This window comes from Sycon ciliatum, chromosome 4 (genome assembly GCF_964019385.1).
Source record: "Sycon ciliatum chromosome 4, ocSycCili1.1, whole genome shotgun sequence".
Taxonomy (NCBI): domain Eukaryota; kingdom Metazoa; phylum Porifera; class Calcarea; order Leucosolenida; family Sycettidae; genus Sycon; species Sycon ciliatum.
Window position 1 is genome coordinate 3,447,525 of NC_088646.1, and position 19,670 is coordinate 3,467,194.

Genomic DNA, 19,670 nt, shown 5'->3' on the forward strand with positions numbered 1-19,670 from the left:
CTTGTAAGACTGCATGCATACAATCAATGAATGTGGATATCATTATCCGGACAAATGAGTTTAACAAGACATGTCTCTGAGCAGCTCTGCCTAAATGTGTTCCGGTAACTTACATGTACGTGAACAAGTACAGGAGCAGTGGAAGTGCAGCTATAACATTCATTGGAAATATAACAGACATAACACACGTCCTTCTACAAGTAATAATATTATTACTCTATGACTGTAGACATGAAACACACATACCTGATCCTCTGTTTCCACCACGCCAAGCCGTCGATATTGAGCTTTGCCGTATACATCTCCCAAATACCCAGTACCACGGCCATCAACGATTATAATCTTTAAAACACACACACACACACACACACACACAGACACACAAGCACATAGGTACACAAATCAGAAACACAAACACATGCACGCACGCTCACACACGCACCATGCAAAAGCAAAGATCGTTTAAAACCGTCCACTGTTCACCGCTAAACCTGTGCTAACAACTGGCGCGTGAACGCACCAAGCCACACATGTGTGCGTATTTTGCTGGCGTTTGGCAAGTCCTGCATACGAACATGCAGAAATGGTAATTTCAACATGTTTTATTTTTCATCGCGTATTAGGGTCCATCTCATAAGTTCGCATTTTGTTTCTAAACGTAACGCATTTCGAAACGGGGGTAGGGGGGTAGCGCCCTTTTCGAATAGAAAAATGACTGTTCGCACATTTTCTGGAACTGTACAATCTACTACCGTGCTAGATCCCTGCAGCAAATGAGTGTGTTTACAGGTGGAGATCTACCTGTGTTTGCAGATCAGCTAACCCTTGCACTGCATGCATGCAGGCTACTCAGAGGTGTCAAATGTCAATCCAGCCTTATCAAACCATGTACCTGGCCAGCGTTTACAGGTTTACAGCAGTACAGTTGTTGTGGAGGAACTATGTTTATGTGCGTGTACCTGTCATTGATTGTACTTGTACTCAGTAAATGCAGTACTACTGAGTCTGTATGCCATTCACGACCGCTCTAGCAAAACATTCATATCCATGTACATGTACATGTACATGACTGTACAATCATGTACATAAGCATACCATAGTATGGGGCACGGACGTGTACAGTAGATAAACACAGAAAATGTGCGAAAAGACTTTCGAATAGAGGGGGGAGGTAGGGGGGTAAAGTCTATTCGAAATGCGTTACGTTTGCAAAATAATGCGAACTTATGAGATGCTCCCTTAGGCATGTACAGGCGAACATGCCAATTACTTTGACTAGCAGGGTCGAAAAATTAGTACTTGAAGGTGTCGCACGACCTAATATACGACGCGAATTGCCGCTTTTTCTGAAGGCTTGAACACATGGCTATGTCTAGACACGCATGGGTGGCAAATGTACCGTGTACACGCACCACTTGTGAACACAGCTTAAATTAGTACAGCGCCCGATGTGTACATAATACATGCACTTGAGAAAATCAGGCAATACCAATCAACCCATTCGCCAGCAGCAGAAGGAACACTCGCCTTACCTGGAAACCATACTGTCCTATGAGCTCTGCGTGCCAGCGACCTCGAGTTCCCGACAGTGTATAGGATGCAGCCACACTGTACGACAGGGGACCGTTGTAGGCGTAGAACAATGTCGGGTATTTGGAGCTGCCGTCGCTGGGCTTCAATCTCATTGCCGGCATTTTAACTCCGCCTGCTTCAATGGTCAGGAACTCCTACACATAGGCAGGCACGCAAGTACAAGTGCACATACACACCACACACACACACACACGCACACACGCACACACACGCACACACACGCACACACACGCACACACACACACACACACACACACACACACACACACACACACACACACACACACACACACACACATATACACACACACACACGCACACACCTGTACTTGCCCGCTGCCAGAAACTTGTGGCTATCAAACTACCCAACGCTGACAACCCCCAAATCCGCAACCTACCGGTGGACTTGAAAAATATGACCTAACTCATGGGCTCACCACACGGCAGCAAGTAAAAGAACAAGGCAAAGCAGGAAAAGGACTGACGGCACCAAGGTACCGGTATCTGTCCCAGGATCCAACTGCATTTACCCCGAGCCCCAGTGAAGGTAATACTTGCTACTAGTATGTGTGGCTAAATCAGAGTGGATCTGGCATATGCTTCACTAGCCCGATAGATAACCCCAGAGTTCATCTAGCCAGAAGTAGATCATTGGTCAACAGGTATGTATACTTCATTGGTCAACAGGTATGTATACTTCATTGGTCAACAGGTATGTATACTTCATTGGTCAACAGGTATGTATACTTCATTGGTCAACAGGTATGTATACTTCAAAAAGAAAGTACCATGTACAGTGCTGCTCAATGAAATCCAATCAAGCGAGTGAATGGCACGGCGGCAGGTGATACGCAGCCCTACACAGCCCTACACAGCCCTACGCAGCCCTACGCAGCCCAACACTTGTAGACCTGCAAACACTGGGATGTGAACTGGCGTATTAAAACTGGACTCACACGACCGGATTTCACCGACCATCAGAACGAAGTCCCATCCCATATAGCCGTACACAAAGCAGCATCTGTCTTACCGGCTCTGGGATGAAGTATTCCTTTGTAGCATTGAGCAGGGCTTGGTTGTCTTCCATGATGGCTTTGACGACAGCAGTGCCATTCGTCTGTATGTTTGAGAGTAATGTCTGTGGTACCCCTGGTCCGTGACAATGCTGTAGTACATACTGCTGACCAGGGTTGAACGAGAAGGAGTTGTAACCTGAAAATAATAGTAACCACACAGGTACATTTTTCATAAACACATACAGTCGCAACACTTACACCAAACTCCCCTATAGCGAAGTTCGTGATACTGTACAAGCAGAAATATTCGTCTGGAATTTAATTTCGTCTTTTTCGTCCAAGGAGCTTTTGGACTAAATTAAATGCCTGACGAATATCATTTGTTCAGCTTTTCAATACACTCTTATGATCCATGGACGAAATTTACAACCGGACGAACTCCCATTCTTTAGAGTTGGACGAAATTGTTGTACATGTGGTCGCGCTTGTAGCTCTGTGTCGTACATGCGGCTGCGCGGGTGTCTCTTGTCGTACATGTGGCTGCGCTTGTGTCTCTTTTGTCGTACACGTGGCTGCGTATGTGTCTCTGTGTCGTACATGCTGCTGACCCGTGGTACACGCCGCTGCGCTGTCTTGGAATGCTTTGTACATGCCGCTGCACCGTCTTCTGTCCCCTCCGTATGCATTATTTCTAATCTCGTACTCGTTGCATACACATTTTCTTGTCTTGTCTCCGTTGTATTTGTCTGGTTGCCGTCTTGTGTCCGTCGTATTTCCCCGTCGTTCGTCTTTGTCTCCCGTCCTGTTCAGGCCTTGTTGTACTTTGCACAGGCACCTCTTCAGTATCCCTCACCCCACTTTTTCCCCTCTTTTCTCCACGTCCCCATAATATATTCTCTTGTCCGTTTTGTTGGAGCGCAGTTCTCCCGTCACCTTACTGAAAGCAAGTTAGAGAAAACGCTATCTCCCAGTGTGCACGAGTCTTTTGTTGTTGTGTGGAGTGGCGAGGAGAGCAACAGTTCGTCGGATTAAACTGACGACATTTGGCGCCCAACGTGGGGCTCGAACCCACGACCCTGAGATTAAGAGTCTCATGCTCTACCGACTGATTGTGTTAGTGGTAGCAGACTATTTTTCTAAGTGGGTAGAAATTATTCCCCTCCCGGATATGAAGGCCGAGACCGTAGCAGACCGTTTGGTTGACCGGGTATTTTTGAAGTTTGGAGTCCCCTGCCAATTACATTCGGACCAGGGCCCTAATTTTGAGAGCCGCCTCATCTCCTCTTTATGTAAATTGTTGGGGGTTTGTAAGTCCCGCACCACCCCTTACCGGCCACAGTCAGATGGTCTTGTCGAGAGGGCAAACCGCACGATTCAGGTGGCCCTCCGGGCCTATGTCGCGGACGACCAAACATCCTGGGACCGCCACCTTCCTCTGGTACAATTTGCTTACAATACGGGCGTCCACCGTGCTACGGGATTCACCCCTCATTTTGTGCTATTTGGGAGGGAGGCCCGTTTACCCCTTGATCTTTTTCTCCCTGCCCCGGGGGTCCCTCAAGTTACTCCTCTGCCCGCATATATCACAAATTTGCGGTCATCTTTGGCTAGGGCGTTTGGTGTAGTCCGGGATCGCCTGGGAGCGGCACATCGGGTGGCTAAATCTACTTATGATAGGCAGGTGAAATCCCCCAGTTTTCAACCAGGTGACTATGTCTGGCTCCATGCAGTTCCGCCCCCGGGTGCCAGCCCTAAGCTATTTCGCCCCTGGACTGGGCCATGGCAGGAAGAAGTAATTAAGGGAGTGGTGTGTTCCATTGTACGGGTGGGACCCCCTCCTTCGGCCCGCCATGCTAAGCATTTAACAGTGCACACCGATCGGTTACGGGCTGTCCATGGTAAGGTAGTGGTTCCCCCAGGGGTACAGCAGGGAGTGTCTCCGCCTGAAATTACGGCGATGCCATCGATGGGGGTCCAGCCATGTTTTTGCCCGCCCCGTTTGGTGCACCCCACCCTGTGGCTCCGGCTCCCGTTCTGGTTCAGCCCCCGGGTTCGGTCCCCACCCCTCCTCCTTCACCCCCGGGTTCCCCTCCGGGTACGCCCCCGTCTCCTCCGGGTTCCCCTCCGTCCCCGCCCCGGCCTGGTACACCCCGACCCAGACGTTCATGTGTGTTGTCGCCTGGGGGTTACGTCGCCTTAGAGGCAGGACAGGGTCAGCTTCCGTGGAAGGGGTGGTGATTGCTTGAGGCTGCGTGCTCCAGTTGTTTCGGTTGTTTTTGTCACTTTTTTTTGCTCGTTCTAGTTATCGCGCCGCCGCGGCCCCGACTTCTGTCTATTTCGCCATGACGGGGTCGGAGTGCTCTCTACCGGTTGCTCCGTTGCCTCCCCCGCTCTGTCCACCGGCACCTCCAGCACTCCCGTTGCTTCGCCGTGTGCGCCGTCGGTCTTGCCGCTCGAGACAGCGCCGCAGAGTCCGCCGGGCAGAGGAGCAAACAGCACCATGCATGTCACCTGATTCACTGTCAGCACTATCCGCACCCTCTTCACCTGCACCGCGGCCGGCTACGCCTCCTGTCCTGGAGGACTTATCCGATGTTGTTCCTTTGGTGGACATTTATTGCTATAACGATCTCGCGTAAGCTGCATTTTTCTCTTGCATGTGTAATTTTGTTTGTCTCGACTGTTGGGTGGGTGGCGTACTAGGTTGGTGCTGTTCAAATAATCAAGATCCAAAGGGACAACTACAGGTCGAACAGCTCGCCAGCCGGGGTCCTCTGCAAAATCTGTTGCTTGCAGGTTCCATTTGATTGATGCACACTTTTGCGGGGCTCCCGACTGGTGTTAACCCTCCTGGCCTACTCGTCATGCGTTCAACAGTCGTGACCCCACTTCTTTTGTGTTTTATTGTCGCCTATTTATGTTGTTTCACATTTCATTTCCCCGGTCTTTCTGTCTTCTTCTCCGGTCTGTCTTCTCCTGTTTTTTTTAATATATACACTTCCATCCACAGGAGTGGATGTCTTTTTTTGGTTGGGGATAGTGTTGTACATGTGGTCGCGCTTGTAGCTCTGTGTCGTACATGCGGCTGCGCGGGTGTCTCTTGTCGTACATGTGGCTGCGCTTGTGTCTCTTTTGCCGTACACGTGGCTGCGTATGTGTCTCTGTGTCGTACATGCTGCTGACCCGTGGTACACGCCGCTGCGCTGTCTTGGAATGCTTTGTACATGCCGCTGCACCGTCTTCTGTCCCCTCCGTATGCATTATTTCTAATCTCGTCCCCGTTGCATACACATTTTCTTGTCTTGTCTCCGTTGTATTTGTCTGGTTGTCGTCTTGTGTCCGTCGTATTTCCCCGTCGTTCGTCTTTGTCTCCCGTCCTGTTCAGGCCTTGTTGTACTTTGCACAGGCACCTCTTTAGTATCCCTCACCCCACTTTTTCCCCTCTTTTCTCCACGTCCCCATAATATAATCTCTTGTCCGTTTTGTTGGAGCGCAGTTCTCCCGTCACCTTACTGAAAGCAAGTTAGAGAAAACGCTCTCTCCCAGTGTGCACGAGTCTTTTGTTGTTGTGTGGAGTGGCGAGGAGAGCAACAGTTCGTCGGATTAAACTGACGACAAAATTATTGACCGACGAAATTTTCTGCTTATACAGGATAGCGCGAACCAGTGTCCGTGTACCTATTTGAACGGTAGGACACTGTCCTGTTCTTCATGGGGTATGTCTTATTGGAGTTCCACTGGACAGTGAAACTTCACTACAAAGTGCCTGTACCCTGGATATCACATACGTTTCTCCTTGCATCGGATATACAGTACGTTTTCGAGGACCCCGCGTATTGCTTTCCAGTCATGTTACTGCTGATATACAGTATGTACCAGTATTCCAATAAGCAGTCACACACACACGCACGTGTGTGTGTGTGTGTGTGTGTGTGTGTGTGTGTGTGTGTCATACACTTACATGCACTTGTTGAATGTGTAGTTGTACTTGTAGATGCAACGGCTACTCACCACAGGACTTGGGATCGCCGCACGAGCACGTAACGCATTCGGGATTAACAACGTCCGTCTGCTCGATCGGTACGCGGTAGACCTGGCGATACTGGCGGCCAGGGATGGTGGACTCGAAGGCAACATGCATGCGAGATACATACAGGATCTGTGTTACCTCCCAGTCACCCGACGTCAAGTACACCGTCTCCAGGCTGGATCCACTGGCTGGGATGCGAATCAACGCCAGATGCACAAAGCGCTGGCCTTCTGGGCGCGGCATTTTAACAACGATGGCGTCGCCGTCGACGGTCGATGTCATCGGGTAGTTTTCAATCCACGTCTGTGAGGTGATGTTGAGAGTGAACGCTGCGGAGTACGGTGCACCCGGTACGTCACCGATCGTGATATTGTAGACGGCAAACACTGCGTTCTGTTGTAGCCTATCCATCCACAGTGCACAGACTAGTGATGATGATAGCCAGTGAACCTAAGCATGCACAACAAGACCAACGGGGGTAAGTGAGCAGCGCATACATTTCCAGTGCGAACAGAGTGGGTCCATTGCTATTAGGCTGATGCCTGTTTTGATTGCACGCGCACTGACTATCATTGTATGTAGCACAAAACAAACTTGGAACACGTGATGTGAGTCTTTGTTGTCAGTCAGAGACTGCACATGCAGAGTTGCACACTCTTGGGAGCTTCTATATATGTACTCAGTCTCTTGGCAGTACTACAAAGTAAGTTACTAAGTAAGTTACTACAGTGCTGGCAGCTGAAATCCGACCCCCTTGGTTGGATTTCAGTTGCCAGCACTGTAGTACTAGCACAGTATTTCTGGAGTATAAGCCGCACCCCACCCCCACCCCCACCCCCACCCTCACCCCCGACCCCACCCCCACCCCATTTTTCGCCACGAAATGCAGACATCTACCTTATTTATCACCGTTAATTTGATCATCGGAGTATAAGCCGCACCCCCTTTTGGGGTGAATTTTGAGTGTTCAAAGTGCGGCTTATACTCCGGAAAATATGGTAGTTAGGCAACTCACCTGCATTAGGTAGTGCTCAACGCTCAGCAAGTGTTCGGGTGCCAGGAGCTCACTTGTGAACAAACTCGCCACTGACACAACATGCAGCTTCACCGACGGATTGGGACTGCCCGCCTTGGGATAGCGGATGGCGGTCTGAGTGACATAACCGTCGTTCGGGTCACCGAACACCGTCCAGGCAAACGACTTCACACCTATGATGATTATCACAGGTAGATCAATATCACACAGCATACCGTTGTACTGGTATTGTCCTTGGCGACATACAGGCACTTACCATCACCACACAATCACTCCACAGCATGCCTACTCTCAAAACACAATGGAAGTTACGCGAATGATTCATGGGGGTGAGTCAGTGGAACCGCTTATGGGCGCTACAAGCATACAGCGGAACCTCTTATGGGCGCTACAAGCATACAGCGGAACCGCTTATGGGCGCTACAAGTGTTGTAACAGCGGAACCGCTTATGCCAAGTTATGGGCGCTACAAGCATACAGCGGAACCGCTTATGGGCTCTATGTATGCAGTGTGAGTCGCTAGTGCAGCGCTGTGCCGCAACTTCGCCTGACGCATCTCAACTGATGATGTAATCGCATAAAACCTATATACACAAAAGTCAGCGGTCAAATCAACACGAGAGCACCAGCACCAGCACCAGCACCAGCACCAGCACCAGTATGTACCGTGATGATGCAAACCTACAGTACCTGTCTCGTTGATAGAAGTGTATGCAACAAGCCCATCATCCGGTGATGGCCACATGGAGTGATCAGATGAAAATATCTCTTCCTCGTACAGCCAGTCCGGTATGCCCTGTGCACAGTAGCGGTGTAGACCATAATCAATAGAAAGGAATCACGGTCATTATGCACTTTCCGCCATATTGTAATCACATGTTTCCTCTTTGTCCACCACATCACACATCACATTCTTCCATGTACAACAATGCCGTTATGACATGTTGATTCAGCTGGCCTTGATGAGCGCTTTTCTTAAATTGTTGTCGCCTCGCCACTTGTTTAAATAATTATGAAGCGGCACTACGGTGGCACAATAATATTATATTGGCATTGTGTATGCTACTCCCGCCTAATACCTGGTCGGAATAGGGTTCATGGAGGCGGGGTGGGGTGGTAGAGTCTGCAGCTAGACAGTACCACTGCTGGAATGTACCGGAAGGTACCGGAATGCAATGGAATATACTGGTAAGCGATGCCCTGCGCATGTCTCATGTCATATCATATCAACTTTGAGCGGACATGGTAGCAACACAGCCAAATCACCAGGCAGACACACTGCACACACCCAGGCGTGCACGATACCCGGGCAACCACGCGAACAACATACACTTCACACATGACTACTGTCTAATGCCCGGAGCATACTAGGTAGGATGCAGAACAACATGCACTACACCCTCCCGGGCATACATGTACGTACGTAGAACAACTCGCCGTCGATACCAAGCTCGGAGATGGCTGTGCTGCTTTCCAGCATGTCCACGCTACCGACGGTGAACATCTGACTGGCGCCGGCCGTCACGAAATACAAGGCGTTGCCAGCTCTGGCCCAGGCGGCATAGCGTAGCGTGGCACCGTCGTGCAGCCAGCCTAGCAGGGTAGAGTTGTGCGCGTCGTGTTGATCACACTGCACGACGGCGTACTCGGAAAGACGCGAGTGCCGGTACACTTGACTTTGGTTGACGGCGACAAGGACATACCTGCAATCAACAAGAAACACAAAGAGCAGAGTAAATACTGTATTTTCGGCAATACTGGCCGGGGCGCTTGGTAGTTTGCGAGCCCTAAAATTTCACCCCATTTGGATAAAATCCACACAAAAGCCCTGAAACGATGCGGCGCTTATTTCAGACAGGCGGTAATAAAAGACCGGCGCTAATTTCCAAAAATACGGTAGATGGTGCAGAAGACAACCAACACGAGCAATGAAGAAAAGGACATGTAGCAAAGCATGTATACAACCGTCCTACACCACATACATGTACATCATGTGTACATATACCACAGAGCACAGTCCCTCAGAGACATGCCTGGATAAGCAAATTACTCTGGATAGCATCAACACACGTGCCAGGACAACTCTATGTTTTAGAAGTCCAGCACACACAGTGACCACTGTAAGAGTTGAATCTCCAGCGCGGGCACAACGTCTAGCGTTTTAACAGAATCCATCGTTAGCTCCAGAAACATTACACGTATGTTATTCTTTGTCTCCTCTGTGCTGGAGAAATAGAAGACAGGTGTGTGCTGGCAGGGTGAATGAACTTTGTGCCAGCTAAGCGGGACATGTTTGCAAATTGTTAAACTTCAGGCTCGTCACACTTTCAACTCTTCTGGTACTACTCGCACACACACACACACACACACACACACACACACACACACACACACACACAGTTCCTTGCGCACAGCCACTGCACATACATAATATGAATATGCTGCATGCACTGTGTTGTCCACGTTGGATTGCCGACAAAGCCGGGGACGTGAGGTAGTAAAGCTTATCTAACGTGTCCTTCAATGTTCCCGTGCATTGCCCCCTACCCATGTTCCCGTGCATTGCCCCCTATCCATGTTCCCGTGCATTGCCCCCTATCCATGTTCCCCGTGCATTGCCCCCTATCCATGTTCCCGTGCATTGCCCCCTATCCATGTTCCCGTGCATTGCCCCCTATCCATGTTCCCGTGCATTGCCCCCTATCCATGTTCCCGTGCATTGCCCCCTATCCATGTTCCCGTGCATTGCCCCCTATCCATGTTCCCGTGCATTGCCCCCTATCCAGTCAGCAACTCCTTTAGTACATGCAGTGGCCTGACTCCCGACTATTACGTCACGCTACATAATAAGCATGCGCAAGAAAATAAAACATTCTCTTTGGCCTCAACTTCTTTGTTGTCCGGTTGGCCATTGTAGCCGTTGTCTAGGGTCCGACGTAAAACCCCCACATGGGTCGGGAGTCAGGCCGCTACATACACAACCAACATGTTTTAAGATCATTATCAACTCTGCTAGTGAGGCTGGAGCTATTGACTGAAGGTCAGCAGCACTAGCACACCAGCAGCAGCAGCAGCAGCAGGAGGAGGTGGAGGTGGAGGTGGAGGTGGGCAAACACACACCTTTCATCGTGGGATAGCCAAAACGTGGCAACAGACAGGTTGGTGAACTCCTCGGGTAGGACACAGAACGCTTTGCCAGAATCTCTAGGGGAGGTGGAGAGCTGGCCGTCGACTTGAATGGTCGTAATGACCACTGCGGATTCGTTCTTGACAAGGTACACCAGTCTGGGACTATTAGGCATCCATGCTGCAGAGAATGACCTGTACACGGCAACAAGTAGAGCAAAACCTGACAGATTAGACCTGGATGTATGCACTATGCACTGTGCACACACACGCATGCACGCACACACACTAACATTAACACACACACACACACACACACACACGCACACACACTAACACACACACACACACACATGCACACTAACACACACACACACACACACACACACACACACACACACACACACACACACACACACACACACACACACACTAACACACATACACCTTGAACGTGCCCATTGCCGATTTTATTTATTTTTATTCTTATTTTACTAGGGAATTCCCAACAGGCGTCATCGCCTTCTTACAGGGAACCCTAAGAAAGTCTTGATGGCAATGATAGCGAAGGGACTATCTGCTAGCTTTGTAGTACGGAGTGTAGCGCTTGAGATCCCCGGGACGACGGCAGACCTTTCCACATGCACACACACACACACACACACACACACACACACACACACACACACACACACACACACACACACACACACACACACACCATTGGACCATTGGACGCCCATCGATGATAGCGATGCTGCAGCAGAAGCCATAGCAGCTTGTGCTGGGATTGCACCATTCAACAGCTTGCAAGGCTGAAGAATTGACCGCCACTATTCAGCCTGGTCTACACCACACAGCTATGAAGTGGCTTTTTCTGGCCAGTGAATCCCTACTTTTTGGTCTTTTTTTTTAATTTTTCCCACACACACATCACACCACATACTCCGGCATGCACTGGCTGTTGGTAACCACCCAGGAGAATGAAAGAAAAGTCAGGAAGAATCTGAGAAAGAGAAGAAAGACGTGTGTGACCATAATCGTCGGGAATCGAACCCGCAACCGATCGATTGGAAATCGCTGCACATACCACTGCACCACACACACACACACACACACACACACACACACACACACACACACACACACACACACACACACACACACACACACACACACACACACACACACACACACTAACACACACACACACACAACCTTGCGGCACACTGCCTCGCCCAAGTCCAAGGGATCAGACGTGTACCTATACCAGCAATGCATCAGAATGTCTCTGTACCAGGCTACATTCAATGCAGCTCCCAGCCGTGATCTGGACTCGACATGCCGGATCGACATTTGTCCACAGCGTGTGGCACTGTTTGACACTGCAAAACTGGCCAAATTATCTGGCAGTCCAGGGCAGGCTGTGAACCAATCGGCCCGTCATGGGACGCCTGCGGGACAGAGGCGCTCACGAAATACATTCACTATCACAGACACTATGCCGCAATATCACAACCTTTCACTCAGGTTTGGTGGATTTGTGTGGGGGAAATTCCAGAGCCGTATTGCACATTGTGCAAAGTGAGCCAAAATGTCATTATTGCAATTGTAAACAAGTGATTCCCCAAATATAAATGACCCTTTTCAACGCCATAATTATACTTTTATAGTGACATTGAACGCTAAAAAGGGGGAACAATGGTTAGCCATGCACTTACCGTGGAGTAAAGCTAGGACTGAAGACATCTTCAAAAAAGAGAGGAGATTTATTGGGTTTGTTGTTAGTCGTCGCTTTGGTCAGGAAATACGCACCAACGCCGACCGCTGCAGCCAGTGCCATGACCACTAGAAAAACAGTACACACGCCTCTTCTGCGCTTCGTACGTACTGCATCAGCCTCCACCGCCAATAGGCGATCTCCCTCGCTGCTTGTAAATTTGTCATCGTGGTGTGCGTCGTCTTCCAGAGCACTCGTACTCTTCACCTTCTCATACTCAGCACTGGTGCTCTGAGTCTGTGCCGCCATGGCCAGCGATCAGCAGTGTCCGGGACGAGAGCTCGTAACTTCGTAGCCTTGTGCTAAATGTTATCCACACGCACACATGCAGTAGCCGCTGATTGTGATTTCGACCATACAACGGGAAGATTGTACTTGTTGTAGATCTACTGGTAGGTCTACATGGTGGAGGACAGACTCAGCGGAAGGACCATGAATGATTGCAGCTGTTTCTTTCACTGTTTCAGACTTCAGTTGACATTTTCACTTTTCAGGCAAGTAAATGTTTTGTGGACGTACGTGTGATATCAACATGCATGCACGGAGCACGTGCATGTATATGTACGTAACGACGACGTTACGTCACACAAGCGATATCGCGATATGCACAAAATATCACTATTCTCTTGTTCCCTGATCATTGCCTTGCCCTTGGCCTTGGAACAGTACAGTGATACTCGTATCACTTTGCTCTCATCAGCTCAGATGTTTCAAAATTTGATTCGAATGAATAATAATTATAAATTTCGGGCACATGAAACCCCTCCAAAAAATACCAATCGTGATCCGTCGTTGTGTGGAGTGCATGTTGAATTATTCTAACTTATAATATCATTGTTAATTAATATAGAGGCTCTTGCATTATCATCGAGTACGCAGGTCGATGGCTTTACATGTACTTCTTAGCAAAAGCACAAACTGGCAGCAACGAAACTTGCCAAGCTAGCTGGTTGTGCAGTGTTGGACGCATCCTGTAAGAAAGGGAGCTTCAGTTCTCCCTGGTCACTACACGTAACGTTACAGGTAGTATTGAGCAGATGACCTAATTCGTATCTAACAGATCACAGTACAAATTACTTGACGTACTTACAATGCCCAGGCTCCATTTCCTTCCCTCTTGCAGCGAAGTCAAGACTTCAGAACAATGAAGAACGCTCCTCTCTCTCTCTCTCTCTCTCTCTCTCTCTCTCTCTCTCTCTCTCTCTCTCTCTCTCTCTCTCTCTCTCTCTCTCTCTCTCTCTCTCTCACTCACTCACACAAGTCACAAAGTCAAAAACGACTCATAGCGTGTGTGCACACTAAATGTACACAAGGAATTCGAAGAAGGAAGTATGCAATTAAATGACCCATCTCACAAGACAGCTCCTTTGGCTTTGGCATAAATATACACAGGGAGAAGCAATATTATACACACACACTAAACCACAGCTGCAAGGGACAGCTTGGGCATCTTGACAAGCATGTCAGCAAATCGCAATAATAAAAAATATGGAAGCAAAGAAGCGCGACACACTACACACCCTAACAGGACGAACACGCATGCACACGACGAAGACTAAGCTGCCGCTGCAAAATCCAGCTTAGGCCGAGGCCGCTGCAGCAGCCTTCTCTGCCTTTGCCTTGTTGTAGGCCTCCATCTTGATGCGGGTCTCCTCCATCTTGCGGTCTCTGCGGATAACCTTCTGGCCCTTGTCGTACGACTCGATGAAGAACCTATTGTTGGGATGAGCAACACCCTTGCCTGAAGGACACAGACGGATATACATAGAAAGCGGCAAAGAGGTCAAGTACAGTATTCACTCGAGATACCGTAAAGTCGCGGATAAAAGCCGGGCTTCTAAGCATATATTGATATAAGCCGCTTTCTGCATCAGGTTTTAAGTTTAATGCAAACCAGGCTTGTATGCAAACCATGCTTATATGCACCACTGATATTTTTTGCCAAGCTTGTATGCACGCTTCTACGCGCGTAGATCTACCACTGACTACCGGTATGGCGGCAGTTTTACTATGCACCGTACATAGCGCATGCACTCTTGACCTACCCGATCTGTGCTTGCATAGAAGCCAGGCTTCTAAGCGCGACAGGCTTATATACATTTGACCCGTTTGATTTTCAGGCTTCTATCCGCGATGTGCTTGTATGCAAACCCGGCTTTTATCCGCGACTTTACGGTAATGGTGAGTAGCCATGACACCATGGAGCAAGAGAAGACAATACAGTCAGCTGAGCATGTGCAGAAAAGAGTTGTTTTTAAACTATGCGTATACATGCACCCATCAACCCATCCACCCACCCACACCCGCATACAGTGCTAACATGGGTAAATTGACCAATCAATAACTATGTTCTGCCCTACGTTACGAGAACGGGACGCGAAGAATTCCGGGAACACTCTTCGCGTTTCCGCAACCAAGGGTACATTAACCAGAGTGCGCAGCTCCGCATCTATGCCGCATGAAACCGATCCCACAGCAAAGTTCTTGTTTGTTTAGGTCATCAGGAATCATAGAAAACGTGTCACACAGTAGGTTCAACGCTAAATCACCGTATCTCTAGGGTGCTAACAGGATATTTGCGTCCTTTTTTTTTTAAACCTTTCGTACAAGCAGCAATGTGCAGCAGAAAACCTTCGTGATACGGCAAGATGACCATGTGCATCGTGCGAGATTAGCAAAGGTGAGAGTCATTATGACCTAAACAAAAAAGAAACTTCGCTACGGGAGGTGATTTTCCAGGAACTGCACACGTTACGAACTCTTGCCGAACATATAAGAAACCTGTTCTGCTTTACATTCACGGAAAAAACCATGAGGAACGTGTACTGGGAATTTCCGGCTCCAAATTCGGCAACTTTCTTGGTAATCTGAACAATAGGGCTTGAAAGTGCTACGTCACAGCATAGTAACAATTTCAAAAATTCAAAAACTGGATCCACTGGGATCCAGTTTTTGTATGGATCCAAGCACATTTCAAGCGGTCTTACCCACAGCATGGTGATGTAGCCAGTGAAACTGACTGATTTGGCTACTGGGGGCGGGGTTACAGCTGGTGGCGAAATAAAAGTCACACCTGCATGCGACATGAGTGGGTTGCTATGCACCCACATACTTAGGCAATAGCAAAGTCACACCTTAGTGGATCCAAAAATAGAAATCTGATGTCAACTTACTACTCCCTGGCCGTTTTGACGTCATCACTTTCAAGCCCAATTCGCACCAAGATCTGTACTCATTTTCTTTGCATGTGCCGCATGTAGAGAACCTCATATCGGCGTAGAAATGTAGACCCAAAGCACGCCAAGCTGTAGACTCTAGCCCGGGCACCTGTTCTCTACGTGATTTCTCCGCGTTCCACGTAGAGGAGAACATCGCTTTTTACACCAAGTTGACCAAAGCGAGGAGAGGATGGGTGCATTGTGAAACGCTGCCATGAAGGAGAACCTCATATCGGCGTAGAAATCTAGACCCAAAGCACGCCAAGCTGTAGACTCTAGCCCGGGCACCTGTTCTCTACGTGATTTCTCCGTGGTCCACGTAGAGCAGAGCATCGCGTTTTACACCAAGTTGACCAAAGCGAGGAGAGGATGGGTGCATTGTGAAACGCTGCCATGAAATTATCCCAAACGAAAATACGAGAGCATAAACAGTTCATGACATTGCGCACAGTGAATTTTAGAGAATTTACCCTCTTATGCGCATAGTGGGAAATGGTAGCAAGAGTCCATAACCAATAGAACGCAACTCTTATCACCTTGCCATAGGCTCATCCCCAACGGCTTTATCATTATGCGTCATTTTTCGGCAAATATACTTTGAAGTATGATCTAGTGCGAAGGCCTTCTACACGTGCCGTGAAACTATAGTGCAGTTCAATGGGTTGAGTAGAGTGTGATCTGACATCCATTGTGCTACACACTTCACTGCTGGAACTACGAAGAACAGGTACATGTACAAGGGCCTTTGGACTTGAGCTTCACGTCTTTTAGAACACTGGCTATGCAGGATAACACCCGTGAACAGAATGGCTGCTGAATACTTTTGTCATATGTCCAAAGTCGATCACTTTCTCTGTGGGTGCACAGGTCGAAAAGCAATGCAACAGTCGCCAAGTCTTGGTATGGACCTCTAATGGTGGGACTGTTTTCACTACATCGGATGTGATAAACCCAGACAACCAGCCACACTATTGCTCATGACCCAGACTATGCTAGCTCTAAATAGCAAGGGCACTTCGTCAACTGAACAATTTTTGTACAATAATAAAATAATAGTCGAGCACTTTGTCTATGAATGAATAGTAATTGATCTTTCTAGCGCAGATCGAAAATAGGTGCCATGTACTACTACATGCACTGGTAAAGGATTGAACATCTAGGAATGTTTCAGTACAAACCCATCTGCCAAAACAGAAAGCAATTGATTTCCAGTGTGCATACCGCATGGTGCCGTTGGACCCCCCCCCCCCCCCCCACGCTGTGTGGCTTCCCAGCTGGTTCTCGGCAGGGGTGCAGAACTACATCAGGGTTCCCAAGTACAGTATGGTGTGCAATGCGGAATATCAGACTTGGCGAGCTGGATTTTGCGCATTTTAATCCTTGCACAGCAGTCAAGGGGGCAAATTTCATTTGTCAGCACTATACTGGCACATTGCACTCGTGGTCATGGAACCGCAGTCACAGTTCAATCTCACATTCCCCAGTCACAAACACGGGGGGGGGGGGGGGCCCACCCATAATACTACGGTCACATTCAGGAGTAGTTTTCTTGTATTGTTCGTCATCCTGTACAAACTCCACTGCATGGCAAAGGTGACACCGGTGCACGGTGCAGATGCAAAACCTACATGTACATGTACTCCGCTTCTTCTATCAGCCTATTTTGGTCGGAACATTAGTTTTCTGGCATCGTACATGTATGGTGGTTGCATTCACTCAGTTTCATTTGTACAGGTGAACTGAACTGGCTCTGGTAAAATAGTGATTATCAGGGCATGTGGAAACGAATCAGATTAGATACAGTGACAGTACGGTCGTGTACTCTTGGTCTGATAATAAAACTATACATCCAGTGTAACATATCACTTACATGATCTGGCGAAGTCCTCGTCTGTCAGCAATAAGCAACAAAATCAAACAAAAATGACACAGAAATGTTGAGAAACAGTTGTCAGGATCTGAGAAATTTCAATATTCTTCTTACCGTTCTTGGCTTTCAAGGTATACAGAAAGTAGGTGATTCCCACCATGCCGACCCCGGTGTAGCGCATTGGGAAGTTATAGTGCCAGAGAAGAGGGAGAAGACCTCTCGCAACGTCACGGATGGTCTTTGGTGACCTCGTCAACGAAACATTATTCCTTCGGATGTCGAACATAAACAGACAGCGCTTTGCAATGGGGTGATGTATCCATCGCGGCTTATTCGGGTTTCCCCAATACTTGTTCAGAGGCTCAAAGTTTTCCGCCACCATGGTTCTACTTGAACTGGAGGAGGAATCCTCGACCAGCTACAACAAGAAACTAATTCCTACACTGGCCACAGCTAGCAACAGCAACCCAACGCAAAATTTTATGCACAGCAGCAGATCAGCGGCATGCAGACTCGAAGATATCTACATTGTAGATCTACGAGTAGAGTCTACCAGGTAGGTCTATATATACTACACCATGTACTTGTACCAACGCTCAGCATGCTCAGTTCATGCACCAGCTGCACAGACTACGCTCGAAGCGCTCGTGTACGTAACGACTACGTACATGCAGTCCAACTCCACAACCGGCACAAGCCCGGTCGCGGTCGGTCTGCCAAGCACAAAGACGCTGCGGCCGCGCACCCCGCGCGAGATGAGTAGTCTACGTGCCGCGCCGCGCCGTTTAGTAGCGGTTTACCTGAGCGCTGATATCCCCGCGGCCCCGCCCCTCCACCTGATCAGCTGAGTGAATACAGACTCAGTAGACTACACGTCTAAAGTACAGTATGTCAGTATCTACGTAAAATTTTTACTTCGCAAGTAATGTTCAAACGGGTTCCTGGCCCAGTTATATTATCATAATCGAAGGAATACGTAAACTAGCTCGTTACATGTACATGATTGTACTTCTGGGCGCGGGTCGGGCCAGTTCTGGCTGAGTTTTGCCTGTGAAGTACATGTAAATGTAAGTAAGCTTTACTGGCACTACAACTAATTGTACAAGCAGAATTTTGCAGTAATTTTTGAATAGGGCAGATCAAGGCGGTTCCAATGCCATGGTCAAGGCCACAAGACCATGGCCCATGTGAAACAAAATTCAACGTCAAAAATGCAGTGCTGGCAAGTTGCAACTGAAATCCGACCACCCTGAGAGGTGCGCTCACATCACAAAGACCCAACACGGGATGGTAAAACTACGAAACAGAGACCGCCAGAATGTGAACCCACCGCTCAGGGGGTCGGATTTCAGTTGCCAGCACTGCAGAAAAGATAACTGAGGATATACAAGAGAAAGGTTGGAAGCTGTGTTGCAACTCTGAGTTTCAGTTATGGGGAATTGAGGATACTCAAGTTTCTAAAAAATGATCCAGAATCAGGACATACCGGTATTAATAATAATTATACGTGACTGTACATCTCGTCCAGGGAGTTGCCGCCATAGACCCTCTCTGATGTAGTCTATAACCATCATGATATCAAACTGCAGTAAAAACTGTATCTAAAGACGACCGTGACCATCCTGGTACTACATGTACAGACCACGTCGCCAGGCACGAAGGGTATCACATTCATGATAGTATCAAGAGTATTATAACTCTTGATATTATAATGGTTGTGCGGTGCAAGCCTCTAACTAAGGACCACCTGCCACTAAAGACCGCTTTCTCTGGCCCTAAGGGGTGGTCGGGTTAGTCACAGGTTTTACTGCAGTAAGTTGGCGGCCCATGATGATGTGTGTTCAGTGACCAAGAGCGCACAATGCCTGAGGCTATCAATGGTTATGTACTCTCGGTAAAGGGGTTTGCTCCCCACACTGGAGCTCGCCGAAGTCGCAACCACTATTTCGTACTGATGTATTCTCTCAGTGTTACACATATTCCCACTCTCTCTCTCTCTCT

At 48.5% G+C, this 19,670-nt stretch overlaps 2 protein-coding genes across 2 annotated transcripts in view; both read right to left on the bottom strand.

The window, feature by feature from the left end:
- LOC135813937 (prolyl endopeptidase FAP-like) overlaps nt 1–13,082 on the bottom strand; it is an 18,666-nt gene extending 5,584 nt beyond the window's left edge. The window contains exons 1-9 of the mRNA XM_065326979.1: nt 12,523–13,082; nt 10,796–10,996; nt 9,099–9,378; nt 8,366–8,471; nt 7,655–7,848; nt 6,621–7,089; nt 2,624–2,805; nt 1,533–1,727; nt 247–342 (exon numbers count right to left, since the gene is read on the bottom strand). Of these exons, the coding sequence (XP_065183051.1) occupies nt 247–342; nt 1,533–1,727; nt 2,624–2,805; nt 6,621–7,089; nt 7,655–7,848; nt 8,366–8,471; nt 9,099–9,378; nt 10,796–10,996; nt 12,523–12,830 (2,031 nt within the window). The 5' untranslated portion in view covers nt 12,831–13,082. The remainder of the gene's footprint in view (nt 1–246; nt 343–1,532; nt 1,728–2,623; nt 2,806–6,620; nt 7,090–7,654; nt 7,849–8,365; nt 8,472–9,098; nt 9,379–10,795; nt 10,997–12,522) is intronic.
- A 782-nt stretch (nt 13,083–13,864) lies between these two features.
- Nucleotides 13,865–18,173, bottom strand: LOC135813938 (uncharacterized). Its single transcript, XM_065326980.1, has 3 exons — nt 17,784–18,173; nt 17,670–17,690; nt 13,865–14,322 (listed from the first exon to the last, which is right to left on the bottom strand). The coding sequence occupies exons 1-3, from the start codon at nt 18,049–18,051 to the stop codon at nt 14,162–14,164; spliced, it is 450 nt and encodes a 149-aa protein (XP_065183052.1). The 5' UTR covers nt 18,052–18,173; the 3' UTR covers nt 13,865–14,161.
- Nucleotides 18,174–19,670: the final 1,497 nt, after the last annotated feature.

Bases quoted from the DNA above. Each gene is read 5' to 3' on its own strand.
- LOC135813938 (XM_065326980.1), bottom strand. From the start codon at position 18,051: ATGGTGGCGGAAAACTTTGAGCCTCTGAACAAGTATTGGGGAAACCCG. The intron at 17,691-17,783 runs GTAAGAAGAATA...TATTGCTGACAG, and splicing joins TACCTTGAAAGCCAAGAACG to ACGAGGACTTCGCCAGATCA. The intron at 14,323-17,669 runs GTAAGTGATATG...TGTGTCCTTCAG, and splicing joins CGAGGACTTCGCCAGATCAT to GCAAGGGTGTTGCTCATCCC.